This window comes from Muntiacus reevesi, chromosome 18, assembly GCF_963930625.1.
Source record: "Muntiacus reevesi chromosome 18, mMunRee1.1, whole genome shotgun sequence".
Lineage (NCBI taxonomy): Eukaryota > Metazoa > Chordata > Mammalia > Artiodactyla > Cervidae > Muntiacus > Muntiacus reevesi.
The window spans coordinates 37,853,905-37,877,886 of record NC_089266.1 but is presented as its reverse complement, the minus strand read 5'-3'; the positions used below and the strand labels follow the sequence as shown (position 1 = coordinate 37,877,886).

The 23,982-nt window shown below is 43.5% G+C and overlaps 2 protein-coding genes and 1 pseudogene across 2 annotated transcripts; all 3 read right to left on the bottom strand.

Annotated features, from left to right (window-relative positions):
• Positions 1-6,019: 6,019 nt before the first annotated feature.
• On the bottom strand, positions 6,020-6,979 carry LOC136149565 (olfactory receptor 3A2-like). The gene has a single exon (XM_065909929.1). The coding sequence runs from the start codon at positions 6,965-6,967 to the stop codon at positions 6,020-6,022; it is 948 nt and encodes a 315-aa protein (XP_065766001.1). The 5' UTR covers positions 6,968-6,979.
• Positions 6,980-14,438: 7,459 nt separating this feature from the next.
• Positions 14,439-15,398, bottom strand: LOC136149907 (olfactory receptor 3A1-like; annotated as a pseudogene).
• Positions 15,399-22,723: 7,325 nt separating this feature from the next.
• LOC136149564 (olfactory receptor 3A1-like) lies at positions 22,724-23,668 on the bottom strand. The gene has a single exon (XM_065909927.1). The coding sequence runs from the start codon at positions 23,666-23,668 to the stop codon at positions 22,724-22,726; it is 945 nt and encodes a 314-aa protein (XP_065765999.1).
• Between the last annotated feature and the right edge of the window lie 314 nt (positions 23,669-23,982).

The following is a 23,982-nucleotide window of genomic DNA, read 5'->3' as shown; positions in this document are numbered from 1 at the left end:
TCCAGGCTCATATGCTTCTTTGACCAATTATTTTTTTTTATATAATTATAATGTAATATAAACTCTTCTTAACTTACAAAATATGAAAGCCTTCCAATATGTATATTTAAAGTTAGCAAATCCTGATATTAAAATGTAACAGTGGAAGCAAAAAAGGAATTATTCTACACTATCCTCGTTTGATATTATGTATGTAAAAATCTTAAGTACAATACAGGAATCCACCATTATCTAGTAGATTTTATAGGAGAGGATGGTTTAATATTGGTAAATCTATTCATATATTGTAGCATATTCGTTGGCTTAAAAAGAGGAAAATTTTATAGAGGCAATTCTTAAGCATTTGCACATATACTGGATATAGAAAGAAAAGAAAAAAGAGAAAAACACACTTGTAGTTACTTGAAATGGAAATATATCACTTTATGTTACAGAGCATATCCATTGCAAATCTGAATCATTCATAATGGCAGAGTAGTAGTGATATTTGTATTAAAATCAGGAACAAGGAAAGCTATGGCCTTTGCTACTTCAAATATTTCTCATTCTAAAAGTTTTGGGCAAAGGAAAATAAAATGCTTAAGGAAGAAAAATAGGAAAGAAAAGAGTAAGTTAAGAACAATAGCATTGCCTAAATAGAAGAAAGAAAAAACTTGGAAAGTTGTGGAATTACTAAGATACTAGCAAGTTAAATAAAAAGCAATTATACAGAAGTCAATAGATTCCTTACACGCCAACAAAAGTCAGTCATTGTTGGTTGCTCAGTCATGTCTGCTCTTTGTGACCCCTTGGGCTGCATGCAGCCTGCCTGGTTCCTCTGTCCATGGAATTCTCCTGGCAAGAATACTGGGTTGGGTTGCCATTCCCTTCTTCAGGGGATCTTCCTGACCCCAGGGATCGAACCTGGGTCTCCTGCATTGCAGCAAGATTCTTTACCATCTGAGCCACCAGAGAAGCCCATATGCCAACAATGGTCAGCTCTAAAACTCAGAAGTTCAATTGTAGGGTGAGATCTTAGAAAACGAATTGGATTACTTTCATAATAATATATCTTTCAATGTTCTATTTTCTCTAAATTCCAGAGATCTTTAAAGGCCAGCAGTAGTAGCTCAGTAGTTCCTCGTATCATATTTCCACCAGGTTCAAGGTGTTCAAGTCTCTTATAGAAAATGGCTTAGCACAGTCAGCCCTCTGTATCCATGGGTTCTGCATCCATGGACACTGAAAGCCAACTGTTTAAAACTTTTTAAACTGTACCAGGGTCATCATCTTACTAGGAGCAAATTTTAGTTTAACGGGCCAGCTTCTCTTTGTCAAAGGAAAATATATAGCTATAATGTAACAGAAGCAGAAGGAATTAAGAAGAGGTTGCAAGAATACACAGAAGAACTATACAAAAGAGATCTTCATGACCCAGATAACCATGATGATGTGATCACTCACCTAGAGCCAGACATCCTGGAATGCGACATCAAGTGGGCCTTAGGAAGCATCATTGCAAACAAAGCTAGTGGAGGTGATGGAATACCAGTTGAGCTATTTCAAATCCTAGAAATTTAGAAAAGGCAGAGGAACCAGAGATCAAATTGCCAATATCCGCTGGATCATCAAAGGAGCAAGAGAGTTCCAGAAAAACATCTACTTCTGCTTTATTGACTATGCCAAAGCCTTTGACTGTGTGAATCACAACAAACTGTGGAAAACTCTTCAAGAGAAGGGGATACCAGACCTACCTGATCTGCCTTCTGAGAAATCTGTATGCAGGTCAAGAAGCAACAGTTAGAACTGGACATGGAACAACAGACTGTTCCAAATTGGGAAAGTAGTACGTCAAGGCTGTGTATTGTCACCCTGCTTATTTAACTTATATGCAGAGTACATCATGCAAAATGCCTGGCTGCATGAAGCACAGCTGGAATCAAGATTGCCAGGAGAAATATCAATAACCTCCGAAATGCAGGTGACACCACCCTTATGGCAAAAAGCAAAGAACTAAAGAGCTAAAGAACTAAAGAGCTGTACTTAGGTTCCACCAGCCTAGTGTCAAGTGCAATGGATAAGAAAGGAGAGGTAACTGATGAGAAGATGAGTCCCTGGGCTCCGGCAGTGTGAAAGAGGGAGCAGTTCTTTACAGATGAATCAGCAGAGCCAGCACTGACCTAGACTTTGAGACACAGGGAGTGTTGAATTGATCTGAAGTTCAGTTCATTCCACTGATAATGACTGAGTGCCTGTTAGTGGCTTAGACTGTTTTACAAGCATGAATCAGGAACTCATAAAGGACCAAGGAGGGAGGCTATCTTAATTCTGTGTTTGAAGGCAGTGGTTATGCTCTGGGCATGAGGGTTGGGGAGACAGAGGAGGCAGACTCGCCTGGCTTGTTAGTGATGGGGAATTCAGGGAGAGCTTCCTTGAGATGGTAAAAGCTGAGCTAAGAATTAAGGCACATGGATGAATTACTAGGAAAAGTGAGTAGAGCAAGGCAAGGTAAGATCACGGGGTGAGTGGTATGGGGGGAGTATTTGTGTTTGCAGCAGACAGCCAAGCTCTCACACCCTGTGACTGTAGCAGAGCCAGTCTGGAGGAAGAAAGACTCCTCTTCTTTCCTGGCAAGGACTCATCCAAAGAAAATCCAGAGGTCCTTTGTTGACCACGGCCCTCTTAACTTCCCTTTTCCCTCTATGAAAGCTGCGAGGTCTTTGCTCTAGTTGCAGCGAGTGAGAGCTACTCTCCGCCTCAGTGCCCGGGCCTCTCATTGTGGTGGCTTCTCTTGTGGGGCGCAGGCTCTAGGGTGTGTGGACTTCAGCAGTTGGGGCTCGTGGGCTCGGTAGCGGCAGTTCCCAGGTTCTAGAGCAGATGCCCAATAGTTGTGGCGCACGGACTTAGTTGCTCCGTGGCATATGGGATCTTCCTGAACCAAGGATTGAACCAGTGTATCCTGCACTGGCAGGCAGGTGCATTACCAGTGAGCCGCCGGGAAGCCCCCTCCTTGGTCGTGAGCTCCACCAAGTTTCCAGTCTCCTACCTGGATCCCAAATCCCCACAAAGTCACTGTTGTCTGCATGTGTGTGTGTGCGCTCACTCGATCGAGTCCAGCTGTTTGTAGCCCCATGGATTGTAGCCCACCAGGCTCCTCTGTCCATGAAATTCTTCAGGCAAGAATACTACAGTGGGTTGCCATCTCCTCCTCCAGGGGATCTTCCTGACCCAGGGACTGAACCCACATCTCTTGTGTCTCTTGCATAGGCAGGTGGATTCTTTACCACCTGGGAAACCCACTTTTTCTGCATGAAGTGAGGTGAAAGTTGCTCAGTTTTGTCTAGGTCTTTGTGACCCCATGGACTATATAGTCCATGGAATTCTCTAAGCCAGAATACTGGAGTGGGTGGCCTTTCCCATCTCCAGATCTTCCCAACCCAGGAATCGAACCCAGGTCTCCCGCATTGCAGGTGGATTCTTTACCAGCTGAGCCACAAGGGAAGCCCAAGAATACTGCAGTGGGTAGCCTATCCATTTTCTAGTGGATCTTCCTGTCTCAGGAATTGAACTGGGGTTTCCTGCATTGCAGGCAGATTCTTTGCCAACTGAGGTATCAGGGAAGCAGTACATTTGTCTGCACATGGGTGCTAAATGGTTGTTGCTGGGGGCACACAAGCAGAGGATCTCCTATTTGTTTTCTTTCTCAATCTTTCTATATGGTTCTTTTCTCGCTTTGAGGAATGAAGGCACCACATTTTAAGAGGCCCTAGGGTCAAGGAACTGAAGGCAGCCTCCAACCTCAGGCCAGTGAGGTCCTGAGGCCCTCAGCCCCCTCACCTGCAAGGAACTGACTCCTACCAGTGACCATGTGAATGAATGTGAAAACTTTCCCTTCCTAAGTCAGGCCTGGAGTCAGTTATTCCACTGGTTGATGGCTTGATCGTAGCCTTGCGAGAGGACTCAGGTCAAGTATTTTTGATGAAATTTAGCATCCATATTGAGAAGTTCTATAAGTTTAAAATATACATGATTCTAAGGACAGTATGAAAAATAAGAATGTAGAATATCTCATTTATAATTTCATAGTATTGATTATATGTTGAGATAGTAATGTTTTAGATATATGAATAAGAGAAAATATAGCATTTAAATTAATTTCACTTGCTTATTTTTGCTTTAAAATGGTCCCTGCTACAGACTCAGAAACAGTCTTGTCCCCATGAGGCTTCTAGAAAATTTAAAATTATGTATATGGCTCAGATTAAGTTTCTGTTGCATGGTTCTGGATGATATCCTCTTCCTCCAAAAATTATTTATTTTTGCATCTATTAGGCACTAAGACTAGATCACTTTTGTTCAGTCTGGACCTGACCTGACCTAGGAACTGAACCCACATCCCTTGTGTCTCTTGCACTGGCAGGTGGATTCTTTACCACCTGGGAAGCCCACTTTTGTCTGCATGAAATGAAGTGAAAGTTGCTCAGTTGTGTCCAGCTCTTTGCGACCCCCTGGACTATATAGTCCATGGAATTCTCTAAGCCAGAATACTGAGAGTGGGTGGCCTTTGCCATCTCCAGATCTTCCCAACCCAGGGATCCCAACCGTGAAACTCAAAGTTGAGTTTCACTGTTTGTGAAGGTTGGCCAGTTATGATTTCCTAACAAACAATCCAGTGGAAAAGAGGGCAAAAGCTGTCAAAATGCAGTTCTAAAAGAAGAAATGCAACTGGCCACTTAATATGTGAGAAGATATCCAACTGCAGTTTTAACTGGAATTAAAGATCCAAATAAAAATACTGCCATTTCTCAAACTTTAGTTTGTAAAACTTAAAAGATATTTATTTATAACAACCCTTTATGAAAGGGAAGTGGTAAACAGACACTGTCATAACTTAGTGGATGTACAAATTAGTGCAAAGTGTTCATGGGGTAGATAGAGTGGTGGAAGTGGTCGTGGTAAAGCTCTCAAAATGTTTTCTGAGTTCATCCTCAGAAAAAGTTCACCTAGAAAGTTATATCAAAGGCCATTTAATGTGAAGAACCCTGGAGAGATGATCTCATTCCAGTTCTTCATGGTGTAGCTAGAAACAAGTCCAGCCATAGTGACACACTTTCTAAGGTCACAGAGCAGTGATTACAGCCCACACTCATGGTTGTCATTCTCAAGAATCTTTCCCTTTTGAGAGAAGCTCATTCTCTTTAATGCCAAAGTGTCTGGAGACCCAAGAGTATCAGGAAAGAGACCAATTTCATCTGTGTTCTTTAGACTGTCACCAGGTGCTGTACCCAGAGGCTGGAGGCTGTTGATTTTGATGGTCCAGTCGGGTTATGGAGGATGAAGTCTCAGCACACACAACTTTCCTCGCTCTTCTCCGTCTGTCAGTCCTACCCTCTGTCCTTTTAGGATCATCTCCTAGGCAGAGGAAGCAGAAGAGGAATACCTAAACTGCCTTGTATCATTTCACCTTCATCAAAACTTAAACTTTTGTTTTCCTGGTTGAATGGGTGGGGCCCAACAGTAACATCAAAGGTGCTAGTATTCCATGGCCATATGCTAATAGGAAGTGATTCTGTAGATGAATTTTATTCTTATCTCCCCTCCTATTCATTCTTTATATTCTCTACACCCATCCTTGACCTCATCAGCATTCCTTAGGCATCTAGTTTGAAACGCTTAATCCTCTCATCTTTTCTCACCACCCATCCTCTCATGTCCTTTTCTTAATTTTCATTTTTCCTGCTTATTTCTTTTGCTCACCATCCTGTCCCATCCCTCCACATATCCTCATTTTCACCTTCAGTCCTCCACTCCCAAGTCTACCCTACTTCTCACTCTCATACCTTTTCTTCCTATCTGTATCTAAACCTATTCTTCCAGTTTCTTGACTCCAAGAAGAGATTACAAAGAAGACAAACTCTAGGTGTAGCCATGGACAGTTTTGGGAATGACAGAGTAGAGAAACTATTTTTCCAGGTTACCGCCCTCATGGGAAATTTCCTCCAACCCAGAAAAGTCAGGAAAGGAGGGACCCTATCACCCCTCATGTCAGTGACTGCCTCCCTACAAGTACCTGCCACAGGGCACCCTGAACGTCAGAGTTTCTAAGGCTGTAGATAAGTGGGTTCAACATGGGGTTGATAATTGTGTTGAAAACTCCAACTCCCTTATCCTTGTCTGAAGCCTTCTCTGAACCCAGGCGCATGTAGTTGAACATACCAGTCCCATAGAAGAGGCAGACCACAGTGAGGTGGGAGCCACACGTGGAGAGGGCTTTCTTCCTGCCCTCCACTGAGCGGATTTGTAGAACTGCAGCTGCCACGTGGATGTAAGAGATGATGATGAGAACAATAGGTGTACCTGCCATTATGAAACTCATGCCAAAGAGTAGCAGCTCATTGAGCTGAGTGCTAGAGCAGGAGAGCGGGAAGAGCTGTGGGAGGTCACAGTAGAAGTGATTGACCTCGTTGGGACCACAGAAGTTAAGGGTGGTTAGGGCAATCGTGTGGGTTAGTGCATTGGTGATGGCACACGCCCAGGACACAGCCACCAGTATCCTCTGGACCGTCTGGCTCATGCGGGTGCTGTAGGTGAGGGGTCGGCAGATGGCCAGGAATCGATCATAGGCCATGGCTGTCAACAGGAAGCAGTCCATCCCAGCCAGAAGGTGGAAGAAGAAGAGCTGGGAGAGGCAGGCTGCATAGGGAACTGTGCGCTTGTGGGACAGGAGATGATCCAACATGGTAGGAACAGTGACGTTGATGCACCCAATGTCCAGCACTGATAGGTTCCCCAGGAAGAAGTACATGGGAGTGTGGAGTTTGGGTTCCACCAAGATGACTGCCAGGATGCTGAGGTTGCCCCCAACAGTGACCAAGTAGGCAAAGAGGAAGAGTATGAAGACCATAGGCTGTAGATTTTCTTTTTCCACTAAGCCCAGTAAAATGAATTCAGTTACAGCTGTCCTGTTGGTTCTAGCTTCTGGCTGCATGAGTCTCTATAAAGAAATGTCACAGGAGTAGAAGTTTCAGTCTAATTAATGTACTTATTCAACATGAGTATCTTAAACCCTATATGTTCAAAGCCCCATGGTAAGTTCCTAGCTGCCCGGGTGATGGTTTTCCCACTTCCCAGGGTCACTTACGCTTCCCTGGTGGCTCATACGGTAAAGCATCTGCCTACAATGCGGGAGACCCGGGTTCATTCCCTGGGTTGGGAAGATCTCCTGGAGAAGGAAATGGCAACCCACTCCAGTATTTTTGCCTGGAAAAGCCCATGGATGGAGGAACCTTGTAGGCTCCAGTCTGTGGGGTCACAAAGAGCTGTACATGACTGAGCAACGTCACAGTGTCACTTACACCTCACTCACTGACTTCCTTCATCCCTCCATGTCTTTACCCTACTCTTGACTGAGATGCCCCAAACCACCAGAACTTTGTCCCCCCATCTTTTCCCAGCTGAAAAATGTTAGAATATTTGGAAAAATAAATTCAGATAAAAGCAAACTTCCTCTTTGAATGCAGTGAGACTAAAATGGAATTTCCCCACTTTACTCTTGAGGGATCAGCCCAAACCAATAAACAGATTTCAAAGTAGAAAAATTAATGGTATTTGCAAAGAAATATCTAGAAAGCATTTGAAAGCACAGCCTAGGTTCTAAAGCTTCTAGAAATAATGACGATAAAGCCAAGGTATGGCATGAGTCAGAAAGAAGATACCCGTGATTGTGGCTATCAGGTACTCCAGGCCTTTCTCCAAGGTGGAGGGCATAGTCCGAAGAATAAAATTAAAAATCTTTATGTCACTAAATTGCTAGTATTATTTGCTAGTATTGTTGCTAATTTAGCCCTTACATGAGACTCTGAATAATGGCTTATTTTAAAATAATTTATTCTTTTCATAATATCTGCTACTTGCCTCTGGAATCAAAATTTTAAGCATGAACTGTGGATTGGTTGCTACTAGATGCAGTTAGTTTTCTGCATAGCAAAACCATCCATCGTCCACTTGCCCTTGTTTTAGGCATGGTAGACTGACCAGTAGCTCTAATGCCATGTGTGCATGCTCTGTACTGTCCGACTCTTTGTGACCTCTTGAACTGTAGCCCGCCAGGCTCCTCTGTCCGTGGGATTCCCCAAGCAAGAATACTATAACTATTATGCAGGTGCATAATAGAGAAGCAGATTGAGCTAAGAGTTTCAGATCTTATAATAAACTCTTGATTAAAAAAAATCCATGTCTCTCTATTACCCATGGAATAAGCAGAGTCAGGGCTTCCCTAAGAAAAACATTGTCACCCTGCGTTGAATGCATTGGACCAGAGGCTGCAAAGTAAGAGCAGAAGGGAAAGGGTGATGAGAGCCTGAGCTTGGGTGAAAATTGGAAACAGTGATCTCTAAGATATGCTTAAAATTCTGAGATCACACGATCAGTGAGGTATAGGGATCATCTTCAGGGCTGATCATCATTGAAAAATGGATAATTGATAAATGCAGATAGGTAAATGACTGAATGGAGAGGAGTTCTTTTCATATTTTATATTAAGGAGCAATGACCTGCTCTCTGTTTTCTCTTTGGAGTCCATTTTGACCCAAGCATTGATTGTAACTCTGTGGTTTTCTAACCTCCTTTCACATGCTGTTTTCTGTACCAGTGATGACTTCCTTCGATCTCCACATGCCCAGGTATTTCAAGAGTTGACTGCAATGCTGACTTCTGAATGAATCCTTGGAAACTTCTCCATCTCAAAAGGAGCTCTGTCTCTTCTAAACGTCCACTACACATTATTTTTTGAACTTATTACAGTTTCCCTTCTAGCTAAGTCATTTTTCTGTAGAGTATGTCTCCCCTACTTCTCTGTAAGCTACTTGAGGCCAAAAATATGAATACATGTTAGACTCAGTTTTGCAGTAACAGTACTTAACACAGTACTTCCTTTATGGTAGATACTCAATATTTTTAAATAAATAAATGGATGAGTCAAGTGTCCATAGGATTTCAGAGAAAGAAAAGAACAGTTTGAGCTAGAGTTGTCATGGAAGAGTCTCTGGGTGTATTGGAATCTGAGCTAGAATTGTGTGTGTGTGTGTGTGTGTGCTTAGTTGCTCAGTTGTGTCTGACTCAATGCGACCCCATGGACTGCAGCCCACCAGGCTCCTCTGTCCATGGGATTCTCCAGGCCAGAATTTTATGGACTACTCTAGTATAGTTTAAGGAAGTTCCAGGGCCACTTGAGTGTGCAAGGACTACTGATTTCTTTGGTTTTGATGGAACAAGCATATAGAAATCTATCTTGACATGGTCCTTGTCATGTAAACCACTCAACTAGGCACTTAGGAGCAGTGTACCTTAGAGAATCTAGTTATGGCCAGGGGTAGAAGAGCACCAGAACAGCTGCTGCCCACCCTCAGTTGGCTGGAGATGCAGCTTGTTTGAAATCAGTGGGATTCTGGGATGAACTCAGATCTTCCAGAGACATCTAGAGTGCCTGATGGGTATCATGCCCATCACTGAGGATTACCACTCTCAGGGCTTCATAATGAGCCTCAGTTTCTCCGTACTGAGCCATAACAACCTCCTATTCTGGAATTCCACCCAACTCCTCCAAGATTCCAGTGATGAAACAGTTCAGCAAGGCCTCTGACTGGAGTCAAGTTTCTAGCTACCCAATGAAGTGGGTCCTGGGCAGCAAACTGGACTCAGTGAATCCCCTTAATATTTACTCCTAAGAGTTGCAGGGGCTTCCATGGTAGCTCAGCTGGTAAAGAATCTGCCTGCAATGCAGGAGACCCCAGTTGGATTCCTGGGTTGGGAAGATCCCCTAGAGAAGGGATAGGCTACCTATTCCAGTATTCTTGGGTTGCCTGGTGGCTCAGATGGTAAAGAATCTGCCTGCAATGCGGGAGACCCCAGTTGGATACCTGGGTTGGGAAGATCTCCTAGAGAAGGGATAGGCTACCTGTTCAGTATTCTTGGGCTTGCCTGGTGGCTCAGATGGTAAAGAATCTGCCTGCAATGCGGGAGACCTGGGTTTGATCCCTGGGTTGGGAAGATCACCTGGAGGAGGGAATGGCAACCCACTCCAGTATTCTTGCCTGGAGAATTCCCATGGACAAAAGAGCCTGGCGGACTACAATCTTTGGGGTCACAAAGAGAGGGACACCATTGAGTGACTAAGCACAGCAAAGCACAAGTGTTGCAGAGAGCGGGCTTCATCCAAGAGAAGGAGACACGGACAAAAGGGCCCAGAAAAGGAGCCAGGATCTTTGGGTTACAGTCTCAGATCTTCTAAAATGGCTCCCCACTTCAGGGGCATCAGTTGCACCAAATGTAAAGTCAGGTTTGAGCTGATGGCAGCAGAAGCCCCATTTCTGTTTTGTCAGAGCTGAGGAGAGACCTATGAGTACTCACCTGGCACAGGCACAGACACCAGAGAGTGTTTTCAGGAGACGATGAGGCGCTCTGCACCCCAAGTCCAGGAAGGGGCTTTGTATAAGGAAATGAGGGAAATCGTAGGACTGTCTTCTCTATGGTATCATCCCCTGGTGGCCTCAGAAATTAGCCCTCTCAAGAAAGCAGAGACAAATGGGGGAGAGAGACAAGTTGTTTTATAAACAACTCAAGCTCTTCATAAATATAGCAGCAATGCCTCATACCTTCTCATATTTAAACTTTCCTTTAAAAAAAAGGGTTATCTCTAGCCTTGGCTTTATGGCAGGTCATTAAGTCAGGTGGTATTTAGTCCACTAATGGTGGGGTTGCTGAGGTCTGCAGGACTTGTCCATATTCTCCAAGTCACCCAGGAAGTTAGAGGTGTAATTGGGACTAGATCTGGGTGTCCTGAGGCAGCAGTTTTCTTTCTCAGATGTCAGCCCCTGGCAGGGCCTATGAGCAGAGAGCAGCTAATTTCCAGACTTGCTTTGGACCTGGGGATGTGGAGGAATCCCCAGCAGAGAGGAAGAGGCAGAAGCTTCCTTCAAATCCAGGTTCCTAATGAGTCCTCAAGAATGTGGGCTTCCTCCCTTAGAGCCTCATTAGTGGGGCCTCTGGGACTGTGTCTTGGGGATCCTGTAATGATTTTCGAAGTGCTGGTAAAAGAAGTATGTCGAGGGACTTCCCTGGTAGTTCACAGGTGAAGAATCCGCTTGCCAATGCAGGGGGCATGGGTTCAGTCCCTGGTTGGGTAAGACCCCGCATGCCGAGGAGCAGCTGAGCCCCTGTGCCACAGCTATTGGGCCTGTGCTTAGAGTCCGGGAGCCACAACTCCTGAGTGCACGCGTTGCAGCTACTGAAGCCTGCAGGCCCTGGAGCCCATGATCCACAAGAGAAGCCAGAGCAAGGAGAAGCCCGCTTACTGCTGCCAGAGAGGAGCTCCCATTCACCGCAACTAGAGAAAGCCTGTGCATAGTAACGAGAACTAGCACAGTCAAAAGTAAATAAAGAAAGTTATTTTTTTTTAGTTTGACCTACTTAAAAAAAAAAAAAGATGTATGTTGAGCTTGAAGGACTGCTGGTTAGGTCTCAGCATACTCTGAGAAAGGAAGTACCATTTATGTCCAAAAAGAAATAACTTACTCATTAACAATAGTTCCCATACCTGGCTGTGGTAGGGCCCCAAAGATATGCAGGTATTAATCTCTGAAACCAACTTTAAATCATATAAAAAGGACTTTGTAGGTGTGATTGTTATGGGTCTTCATCTGGGGAGATTATCCTGGATTATCCAAGTGGGCTCTATGTGATGTGTAATCATACAGTCCTTTTAAGAGAACGGTGGAGAGAGATTTGACTACAGAAATGAAAAAGGCAATGTGGGGACTTCCCTGGCAGTCCAGTGGTTAAGATGCCGAGCTTCCATTGCAGGGAGTGCAGTTTCGAATCCTGCACCGAAAAAAGATAAAAGAAAAAGACAATGTGATGATGGACATGGAGACTGGAGTGATGTGGCCACAAGCCAAGGAATGCCAGAAGCCACAGTTTCCAGGCGTGTATCCAGAACGCCTGTGTGCAAGTCTGCCAGCTGGGCACAGTCTTGTCTTCTCAAAATAGCCCTCTTTGGACTTGATTCCACTGGGGTCTCATAATCTCTTACGTAGATCCCAGAGCTCCCACAGAGGCAGTTTTTGCCCCAATTATTGTTAGTAAGGGAGGAATATGAGTGAGGGAAACTTTTCTTTTCTGCTATTATATATGTTATATCAGGCTTCCCTGGTGGCATAGTAGAAAAGAATCCACCTGTCAATGCAGGAGATGTGAGTTCAATCCTTGGGTCAGTAAGATCCCCTGGAAAAAGAAATGGCAACCCACTCCAGCATTCTTGCCTGGGAAATCCCATGAACAGAGGAGCCTGGCACGTGGGATCTTCCAAACCCAGGGATCGAACCTGTGTCTCCTGCAATGGCAGGTGGATTCTTTACTTCTGAGACACCAGGGAAGCCCTATTCCTTTTAAAGAGTAGGGTTGTTGTGGGAATGATGTAAACGAGTGATAATGACATTCTGTATTTAAACCTTTACAACATGATATATTACATCCTTTGGGTTGGTCAAAATGTTCATTTGAGTTTTTCCTTAAGAGCATATGGAAGCAAACAAACTTATTGGCCAATCAGTGTGATACATTTTTAAGTAGCAAAGATGACCAGTTTGGAATAAAAAAGAAGAGACAAGTTCCAAAGGAAAGGAAATCTCCCAATTGTTAAAGAAACCTTATGTTCGTAAATGCTGGGAACATGTGCTTTGGTCATCCTCTGTGATGCTGAACCAGCTGATGCATTCCACCCAGGCATAACGTCACACAGAATTATCCCTCAGAATTATCCCTTGATGTGACTTGAGATGAGTGTTCAGATGGGAAAAAGGCCAGAGGCACAGGAATTCCGGGGAGTAAACAACTAGCTCTGTTTTGCAACTAGCTCTGTTACTTGCTATAGGTAGAAGAAGTGATGGTGGAATTTGTTGTGTTTCTTCAGGGTTGACAGTGAGACAGTCTCTCTGTTCATTCCAAATCAGAGAACATTAGAGGTGAAAGAATATTGACCATTATCTTGGGCCTCTGTCAAGTTCAGACCCAGGGGAAGTAAAGGACCCAATCAAGGTCAGGAACACTGCAAATGAGAGGAGCCTGTTGGACTCCAGTCCATGGGGTCACAAAGAGTCGAACACGATACATGCAATATCTCCATCTTGCCTTCTCAAATCCTTTTGCTTGCAATTATGTTTCTCCCTGTTCCTCATTTTTCATCTTCATTTCCACAAACTCTCTGCCTCCATCCAATCTTGTTTTGCTTCCTTCCTTCCTGTCCTTTCAGTCCCTTCATCCCCATAAAGTATCATGAGAAGCCAATCCTGCAGGTTTAGGTCAAAGGGAAGTTTTAGGGCAATTAGTCAGAAAATAGCAGTGGCACAGTAGAGATGCCAGGAATGGGCAATTCATCTAAAAGAGACCCTAGCAGATTTGTTTGGTGGTCCAGTGGTTAAGGCTCCAGACTTCAAATGCAGGGAGTGTGGATTCCATCCCTGGTCAGGGAATTAAGATCCCACATGCCACATGGTGTGGCCAAAACATGAAAGGGGCTCTAGAAGGAAAATATAGCTAGATAACGACAGGACTAAAGACTAGTAGCACATATCGCCATGTGACTTGTATTTACAGAAACAGATTGTCTTAGCTAGGAGGTTTGCGGACTGAGAGTGAGAATTCAGAGGGGAATTTCATGTTGATTATTCTGTTTTTTTTTAATATTTAAATAATATTTAGGGCATAGTCCTTTCAAAAGATTTGAAACATATATGGATACGTGAGGAAATTTCATCCTTGTATTTTGAGAATGATCATATTTATTAAAGTTTTGAAACTAAAAAAAAATCTTTAAGTTGTTAAAAACTTCACAGAGGTGTCATGCTTTCCCGAGTTACTCAAGAATACATGATCATACAGTTTCCCATCGGTTCCCTCTATATCCTGTGGTATTGATATCTTATGTGATAGGAGAGGAATGAGCTACTTTTTTCGGCTTGTAGAAGCCTGATGGGAGAAATAGAGTCATCCTGATCTCTAGGCCTATGTTTTGTAAAAGATTAACCATTCCTGAACTTGAAGAAGTCATATGACCACCTGGGAAGTTACTGGGATAGTCTTGCTATAAGCAACAGAAGAGTTATTCCTTATGAGATATGCACCTGAAGGCGTTCAAGGCTTCCTGGGTTTCACTTCCACCCAGAAAAGGCGCGTACAGTGACTTACGTTACAGTTTGTCAAGGAGACTGACCTGGCAGAACCTACCTGTCCATTGCCTATATTGGGCAGGGCTCCTATGGATATTTTCCCCTACCAAATAAAAAATAAAATCCAATAGCTCAGGGAGATATAGAAGGTTCTGGACCATATGTCCCAATTAGTGGCCCCAGAGAATTATTCCTTTAGTCCAAAAAGAGAAAGGGAGAAATTGACACAAGATCTCATCATGTCAGTGACCACCTCCCCTTGATCACCCGCCAGAGGGCATCCTGAACGTCAGGGTTCCTGAGACTGTAGATGATTGGATTCAGCATGGGATTGGCTACAGTGTTAAAACTTCCAACAGCTTTATCCTTATCTGAAAGCTTGTCTGAACCTAGTGGCATGTAGTTAAAGATCCCTGAACCATAGAACTATGGCAACCACAGTGAGATGGGAGCCACATGTGGAGAAGGCTTTCTTCCTGCCCTCCACTGAGCGAATTCGTAGAACCGCAACAGCCACATGGATGTAGGAGGTTACAACAAGAGCCGGGGGGTACCTGCCATTATGAAACCCACGCCAAAGAGCAGCAGCTCGTTGAGCTGGGTGCTGGAGCAGGAGAGCTGGAAGAGCTGCGGGAGGTCACAGTAGAAGTGGTTGATGACATTGGGACCACAGAAGTTGAGTGTGGATATGGCTACAGTGTAGGTCAGTGCATTTGAGAAGGCACAAGCCCAGGACACAGCCACCAGTATCCTCTGGACCGTCTGGCTCATGCGGGTGCTGTAAGTGAGGGGTCGGCAGATGGCCAGGAATCGGTCATAGGCCATGGCTGTCAACAAGAAGCAGTCCACCCCAACCAGCAGGTGGAAGAAGAAGAGCTGGGAGAGGCAGGCTGCATAGGGAACTGTGTGCTTGTGGGACAAGAGACGACCCAACATCGAGGGAACGGTGACGGTGATGCACCCAATGTCCAGCACTGATAGGTTCCCCAGGAAGAAGTACATGGGGGTGTGGAGTTTGGGTTCCACCAAGATGGCTGCCGGGATGCTGAGGTTTCCCCCGACAGTGACAAGGTAGGCAAAGAGGAAGAGTACAAAGACAACTGGTCGTAGCCCTGGCGTCTCCACCAAACCCAGCAGGATGAACTCAGTAACAGCTGTTCCATTGGCCCCAGGTTGTGTCCGCATTAGTTCCTGCAAGGAAATATCCAAGGAGATAAGGAATAATTCCTCTCAATAAATTAAAAAAGAAGGGATCGACTTCTTTCTATGTCCTGAGCCCTCTACTAAGTTCTCCCTTTCCAAGTAAGACTTTCCCACCATCCAGTCCACACCACACTTGTTAACTCACTACATTTGCTACAACGTTCTCAGCCACATGGGAATCTTTCACCATGTAAACATATATCAAATGATCATGTTATACTTTGACAGTTTTACTTGTTAATTACACCTGTATTAGGCTAGAAAAGTAACATTTTATAGGCTTAAAAAAACTGAAAAGTCAAGGAATAGACCAAAACTAATATAGGAATTTAGTATATAATTCAAGCAGCATCTTAAAGGAATGGGAAAAAGTATTATTCAGTAAGTGCTTATGAGGGCAATAATACAACTATGTTGGAAAACTGTAAGTCATACACATACCTCCTATATTTTGCAAAAATAAATTCTAAATGGATCAAAGTTTTAAATGAAATATTAAACCACAAAGTTATTGGGGAAATGGAGAATACTAGTAGTAGTACAAGGATAACTCAAAATATAGAAAAAATTTTAATAATCAAAAGTAATGTTTTAATTATTTTAAAACTGGCCAACTACCTAAATGGAACCACTTCTTCCCAAACCCCATTCTATGCAGGCTTCCAGATTAGGGTTGGCCACAAGTGGAACTTGCATAATATCTGTAAGGCAGAAGTGAAAAGGAGAAAGGATAATTTGGCAACATCTTTCAAATTATAAATGTATTTTTCTTTTTATCTGACAATTCCATGTCTGGAAATTTATCCAACAATGTATGGTCACAGAAATGATGGACACACCGAAATGATGTCTGTGTGAGCTTATTTGTTGCAGTATTGTTCGTAATAGCAAATAATTAGAGATAATCTTTCTGATCATTATTAAAGGGCTTACTAAGTTAATTATGGAGTATTTTTCCAAAGGAATATTATGCAGCTGTAGGAAATAACTCTATCTGTGCTGATTTGAAAGATATCAAAGCAGTATTATTAAATGTAAGGTACAGCTTGTATAATACATATACCATATACTATGCTTTGCTTTTTGTATGGCAGAAACCAACACAACATTGTAAAGGGATTATCCTTCAACCAAAAATAAAAATTTAGAAAACACCACAACTCTGTGAATATGAATTGAATTTATGCTTTAGCTGGGTGAAGTGTGTGCTCAGTCACTCAGTTGTGCCCAACTCTTTGTGACCCCATGGACTGTAGCCCACCAGGGTCCTCAGTTCATGAAATTTTCCAGGCAAGAATACTGGAGTAGTTTGCTATTTCCTTCTGCAGGGGATCTTCCTGACCCAGGGAGTGAACTGACAAAATTCTCTTGGGAGCATCCCCTGCTAATAATTACAGGGAGACTTACCCTGGACTACAACAGTGCATAGTTTTAAGTCCTTTGTGGTTAACTCATTTATTCGTCACAAACTCCCTATGAAACAGATACCACTTTAATCTGCATTTTACAGAAAGAACATGAGTCACATATAGCAATTGGCTGAAGTCAAGGTCTTAACTAGGATATTCTGTCTTTTAACCTGTTCTTAACATTACACGTATCATCAGGACACCTCAAGGATCATAAAGACATGTCCTTCTCCTGCAACTCGCTCTCAATGTCTTTCTTTTCTTTTTTCTCTCAATGTACTTCTCACCCATTCTTATGACTCAAAGACGTACTCTCATACTCATGATAGCTGTGCCCTTGTAAATCCCAGTCTTGCCTTGTAGGCTGCAGTAGCTCAAGTCCAAATCAGTGCCTTGGATGGATCATGGCCATGGTCAGCAGTTGCCCCTTGATTTCCCTTTTTATTTTAACCCATGTCTTAAGATTGCAAACTGTGAGTTCCTAGATTCCCATCTTTGCTTATGCTATTTTCTCTGTATTGAGTGTCTTTCTTCCAATGTCACATGTCACATGTTAAAATCTTCATGATTTAGCTCAGATGCTGTCTTCCTCCAGAAACTCTGCCCTGATATGTGCCCACTCTAAAGTGATATTTTCACCTTTGACATTCCCATGACACTTTAGTTGTATTCTATGTGGCCCTAAGCACTATGCCTTCAGCACAGTCATTGATTTATTGATTATTGATTAGTCATTTAGTCATTTAGGGATGAGATTCATGGCTGACTCAACCTTAGGAACTATATGCATAAACTCATTGTAATTGTGCATCATCTTGTAAATAAATGAATAGCCGCACTGGTTGACAAAGAGGTTTTCTGGCAGAAAGGGCCTCATTGTTGGCGAAGGTGGTGAGGAAAGGACTTGTGGACGAGTGGGAATTGTGCTCGAATTTGAAGGATTGACATGATCTGGAGGAAGTCGAGACGAGTGAAAGGCACAGTGTGACTGCTGTAGGGATAGGGTTGATTCCTCCACTTGTCTCGATAGGCATGCAGTGGTTGAAGCATCCATGCATTGACATATAGCTCTTTGTATGAACTTCCCACATATTTTCTACAATCAGAAAAGGGACTCTTCAAAAACAATTAAGTCATGAGCCAGATATACTATGCTCGCCTAGTAGCTTCTGTCCAGCCCTCAATTAACAAGTAATGAAACTTACATACGTCTCCTAAATTCTGGTTGTTCACCAGACTAGCCATCCAGGGCTTCATTGGCTGATGAAATCACAGGTGTAATCCATTAATGAGGTGACCCTTCTAGATCACCATTCTTTGGGATCCATATGAGTCCTGGGCTTCCTCATTATGCTATGACCACTCCCTGCTCTGAAATCCCAATAAGTCCTTGCTGTAGGGTTCGTCTCGGGAATCTGGTCAAGCTGCCCAGTAAGGACTGAGTTCTGGGCAGGTACATTGAACACTGAATAAAATCAGAAAACAAGCTTTATCTTAAAAAGAAGGAAAAATTGGTAAAGGTGCCTGGAAGTGAAACCTCAAGCTTTGGATCATAGTCCCAGTTTTGCACTCACCTGATATGTCATCCTGTGCAAGTCTCTTATTTTTGCTTTTGAGACCTTGGTTGCTGCATCTGTAAAACCAGGAAGCTTGACTTAGTGACCCCTGAAGTCCCTTCTCTCTTACGTGGGAGCAGACGGAGGGTCATGAAAGAAGTTACTTTGCTATGGCACAGAGGCCAGCGAGGTTTCATGGAAAGGGTTGTAAAAGGGGGATGACCATCTGTAAAACTCAGTCTGCTACTCTGGGGGAAAGAAAGGGGCCATATATACAGAAATGAGGTAAAGAGAGGCTGAGGCCGTCTCTGTCATGGGACTTCTCCACCACGGTGTTGTCCCCTTGGGACTTCGAAATTAGCCCAGGAAGGGGGAGGAGGCCATGGGGAGAGCTAAAGACAGGTACACAATACAAGCCCTAATAAATATTGCAGAGGCAAATCAATGGTGCCTCATGACTCTGTTGACTTAGAATTTTTTTAAACATCTTCTTCGCCATCCCTCATATTAATTTATGGAGCTGGTTAGGGCAACTGTCCTAATAACTCTGTTTAACAGATGCGTACGTAGGCAGCAAACGGTTTTCCCAAAGTCATGAGGTAACTAGAGGCAGAGGCAGGACAGAATCTGAGGTCTCAGGTTGGAGGTTTTGCTTTCCCAGATGTCTGGTCCAAACAGAACCATAGACCAGCTGACTCCTGAACCTCGGGATGAGGAAGAAACCCAAGAAAGGAGGCAAAGGCTCTTTTTCCAACTTCAAATTTGTGACACAGCTTCAGAAAGAAAATCCATTGCCACCTGGGGCTTATTAGCAAGGGCCACACACTCTTGGGGATCCTATAATGATCCTGAAGGTGGTAGAAGATGAGGATTCCCCCTGGGAAGTTGCCCCCCACCATAATTTTCTGGGCCAAGTCTTTAGAAAGTGAGAGTCTACTGTTAGAGATGACAGAGATTGAAAATTTTAGAGGCTGTGTAATGCAACCCCTGGATTCTCATGTCCTCAATTCATTACACCAGGGCCCATATGACAGCACACTGTCTGTGGGAGCCTGCTGGACTTTCTAACGGAACAGATCTGCTCATTCAGTTATGAACAACTACTGAACCCCATTGAACCCCAGTTTCCCTATTTGGAAAATGGGTAATATCCTCTCTCAAGGTTGCTGGGAGGATTAAATAAAGCAACACACATGAAGTTCCTATTAGGAAACCACCGATGATGTTATTAGCATAATCATAACATTTATTACAGTGTGTACATGACACTACACCATGAGTTTTATGTACATGGAACTTTACCCAACCCTTATAACAATCCTATGAGGTCAAAATTGCAAAATTTTTTGTTCTGATTCTGTGAAAAGTGCCATTGGTAATTTGATAGGGATTGCATTGAATCTGTAGACTGCCTTGTGTAGTACAGTCACTTTTATAATATTGATTCTTCCAATCCAAGAACAGCAAGTGAACCTTATTCCAGTGCCTCAGCTTCTCTCCCACTCCGAGTGTCAGCCCACCAGACCTGGTGCCAAGAGGGATCCCCTCAGCTACAGCTTCCCCCCCACGGGCAAAATGGAACAGGAGGATACATGCAGCATTTGCACCCAGGACCCTGATAGGCTACTATGGTCACCTACAAGCCTCCCACAGTTTTGACTACCAAAGATCCCCACGGTTTTTGCCCACGTTGACTTCCGTAGGAAAAGCTACACCATCCAATGTGCTTTTGCACAGCAAAGGAAGTAATCAATCAAAGCAACCTACAGAATGGGAGAAAATATTTGCAAACCCATATTTGGTGGCTTCCCAGATGGCTCAGTTGATGAAGAATCCATTTGCAATGCAGGAGACACAGGAGACGTGGGCTCGCTTCTTGGGTCAGGAAGATTCCCTGGAGATGGAAATGGCAACCCACTCCAGTATTATTGCCTGGAGAATTCCACGGACAGAGGAGCTTGGTTGGCTATAGTCCGTGGGGTCACAAAGAGTCAGACACGACTGAGCAATTAAGCACATGTATCTGATAAAAGGTTAATACCCCACAACTATAAAAATCGCATACAACACAATACCAAATAAAACCGAAAAGTCTTAATTTTAAAAGTGGGTAACAGACCTGAATAGAAATATTTTTCCAGAGAAGACATCCAAATGATCAACAAGTACATGAAAAGGTGTTCAACATCACTAGTCATCAGGGAACTGCAAGTCAAAACCACAGGGGTATCACCTCATACCTGTTCGTATGCTTGCTGTCAAAAAGACAAGAAATAACAAATGTTGGTGAGGATGTGGAGAGAAGGGAGCCCTCACACTGTTGTTGAGAATATAAATTGGTATAGCCATATGGAAAACAGTATGGAGTTTCCTCAAAAAATTGGAAATAGAACTGCCATATGGTCTAGATCCTCTGTCCATGGGATTCTCCTGACAAGAATACTGGAGTGGGTTGCCATCTCCTTCTTCAAGGGTTCTTCCCCAGCCAGGAATCGAACCTGAGTCTCTTATGTCTCCTGCATTGGCAGGCAGGTTCTTTACCACTAATGCCACCTGGGAAGCCCAGTTGCATATCCAAAGGAAATGAAATCATTAGTAAAGAGATATCTATGCTCCCATGTTCACTGCAGCATTATTCATAATAGTGAAGATATGGAGACAACCTAAATGTTCTTGAGCAGATAATTGGATAAAAACATGTACACAGAGGAGTATCATTCCACCGTGGAAAGGAAGAAATGCCTGTCACTTGTAACAAAATGGATGGAATTTGAGGGCAAACTCGTCTGTCCATGGACTTCTCCAGGCAAGAATACAGGAGTGGGTCGCCATTCCCTTCTCCAGGGGATCTTCCCAACCCAGAGATCAAACCTGCATCTCCTGCATTGGCAGGCAGATTCTTTGCCACTAGCGCTACCTGGGAAGCCCTAATTAATCTCATTTAACCTTAATTACTTTCTAAAGACCTTATACCAGATACAGTCACATTGGGAGTTTTAGGGCTTCAACAGAGGAATTTTGGTGAGACATAATTCAGTCCATATCATGGATATTAACCATTTGAAAATATATTGAATTTAATGTGAACATAGAAGAGATGAATATTGAAAGACTCATTGGTAATTTTCAGCCTTTATATTGTGAAAAATGAGAAGCATTTATTTAGAGCAGTTGACAAAGTTATGAGGATGAAGTGATTTCACTCCCTATGGAATAACAGAATAGTGCAAATATTTTGTAGAATAAGAGCGAAATACATATCAAAAATCTAAATTTTTATTTTACTCAACTCAGGAATTTTGTTAATTAGAACTTATGGAAATGTTTGCAGGATAGTAGAAACTCATCTCTAAAGAATAGTTTTTACATCATTGGTTATAATTGCAGCAAATCTAGAAACAATCTAAACTCCATCAAAAGGAATATGGTTAAGCAAATTATGATTAGCTCATAGATTAACACTAGGCAGTCATTAAAATGGATTAAGTAAGTTTTCAGATATTTAGCATGTAGAAAAGTGTACTGTGTAATGTGTAAGCATAAAACATGACATATATGCCTCTATTGATATGAACATACACAAATATGTTTATGTTGATATAAAAATACATAAATATATTTATGAATTTGTAAAAAAAACTAAAAGGGTAAGTACCAAATTCTTAATAGTAGTTTCTTCTGGAAAATTGCATTATGAAGAGGGAGGACAGACAGGATGAAGGTTTTGATTTTACACTCGTAAAATTTTGTTTTCATTTCTATAAACATGATTTCTAAGAAAAATTTTAAATCAATGGATATTTCTATTTCAGAAAAATAGAAAGAAATGCCAAAGGAAATATAAATTCTCCACTGTTAAAAACCCTAGAATCTTGAAGTATAAGCAGGGTACTGGAAATCAGGGTCTCAAATTATACTGTACTAGGTCTAGATCCTTGTGTAGGATCCTCGTGTAGAAGCAGGTTGGGAATGCTGCTTTCAGAGCAAGCCTGACAGGAGGATGTGCTAACACTTGGCACCAGGCTGTGACTTTCCATATTCCAGTCTAGACAGAATCTCTGCTGCTGTGTACTTTGGGGAACCCCAGCAGGAAAAAACTAAAGGTTGTTCCTATAGGGTCATGAGCCTGCCAGAATATAGAACTACCTGGGTTCCATCTCCATCTGGAATGTGAGGGGTAGCTAGGACCAAATGGCAACTAGTCAAGGGTTCTGGTCTACAGAACCTACACATCTATTATCAGCTCAAACCTCCTTGAGGAGTAAGAAGTCTCACTTCCTAACAAAAGTCAGCTTGCTCAAGATCTAGGAAGGACAGGGACACTTGCTACGGTTTCACCCTCTTGAGACATCCCTCATGCAAAGGCTTGCTTCCCCATGAGCACCCTCCTTAGGGCGCCCTGCACATCAGGGTTCCGGAGGCTATAGATGAGTGGGTTCAGCATGGGACTGATGACGGTGTTGAGGATGCCAATCCCTTTGTCCTTGTCTGAAGCCTCCACTGAGCCCAGCCGCATGTAGCTGAAGACACCTGTGTCATAGAAGATGCCCACCACAGTGAGGTGGGAGCCACACGTGGAGAAGGCCTTCTTCCTGCCCTCCACTGAGCGAATCCGCAGGACTGCAGCGGCCACATGGATGTAGGAGGCGACAATGAGAATCAGAGGTGCACCTGCCATGAGGACACCCAGACCAAAGAGCAGCAGCTCGTTGAGCTGGGTGCTGGAGCAGGAGAGCTGGAAGAGCTGCGGGAGGTCACAGTAGAAGTGGTTGATGACATTGGGACCACAGAAGTTGAGTGTGGATATGGCTACAGTGTAGGTCAGTGCATTTGAGAAGGCACAAGCCCAGGACACAGCCACCAGTATCCTCTGGACCGTCTGGCTCATGCGGGTGCTGTAAGTGAGGGGTCGGCAGATGGCCAGGAATCGGTCATAGGCCATGGCTGTCAACAAGAAGCAGTCCACCCCAACCAGCAGGTGGAAGAAGAGCTGGGAGAGGCAGGCTGCATAGGGAACTGTGTGCTTGTGGGACAAGAGACGACCCAACATCGGGGGAACGGTAACGGTGATGCACCCAATGTCCAGCACTGACAGGTTCCCCAGGAAGAAGTACATGGGGGTGTGGAGTTTGGGTTCCACCAAGATGGCTGCCAGGATGCTGAGGTTTCCCCCGACAGTGACAAGGTAGGCAAAGAGGAAGAGTACAAAGACAACTGGTCGTAGCCCTGGCGTCTCCACCAAACCCAGCAGGATGAACTCAGTAACAGCTGTTCCATTGGCCCCAGATTCTGGCTCCATGGGTCCCTATAAGAAGATATCCCATAGGGGAAGGGATCAGTCTTTCCAAATTACCCATCAGTAGAAATATACTGACTCGCTTTCAGATGTCAAGCCTCAGGGTAGATTCCCAAGTGTCCTAGTGGGTATTGTCTCTTTCAGGCCACACTTCACTCATTAACCTGCTCTGTCTTCTTGTCAGAGTCCTTACCCAGCGTCCAGGTGAGTTTCCTGCTGCCACAACTACATTGGACTTCCCGACTTCCTCATGAAAGATAAAAATCCCTTTCTTCCTTTGATCTCTAGAACCAAGGAAGGAGGCCCTTCCACTCCCA

Excerpts from the sequence above, each read along its gene's own strand:
- LOC136149565 (XM_065909929.1), bottom strand. The coding sequence starts at position 6,967 with ATGCAGCCAGAAGCTAGAACCAACAGGACAGCTGTAACTGAATTCATT.
- LOC136149564 (XM_065909927.1), bottom strand. The coding sequence starts at position 23,668 with ATGGAGCCAGAATCTGGGGCCAATGGAACAGCTGTTACTGAGTTCATC.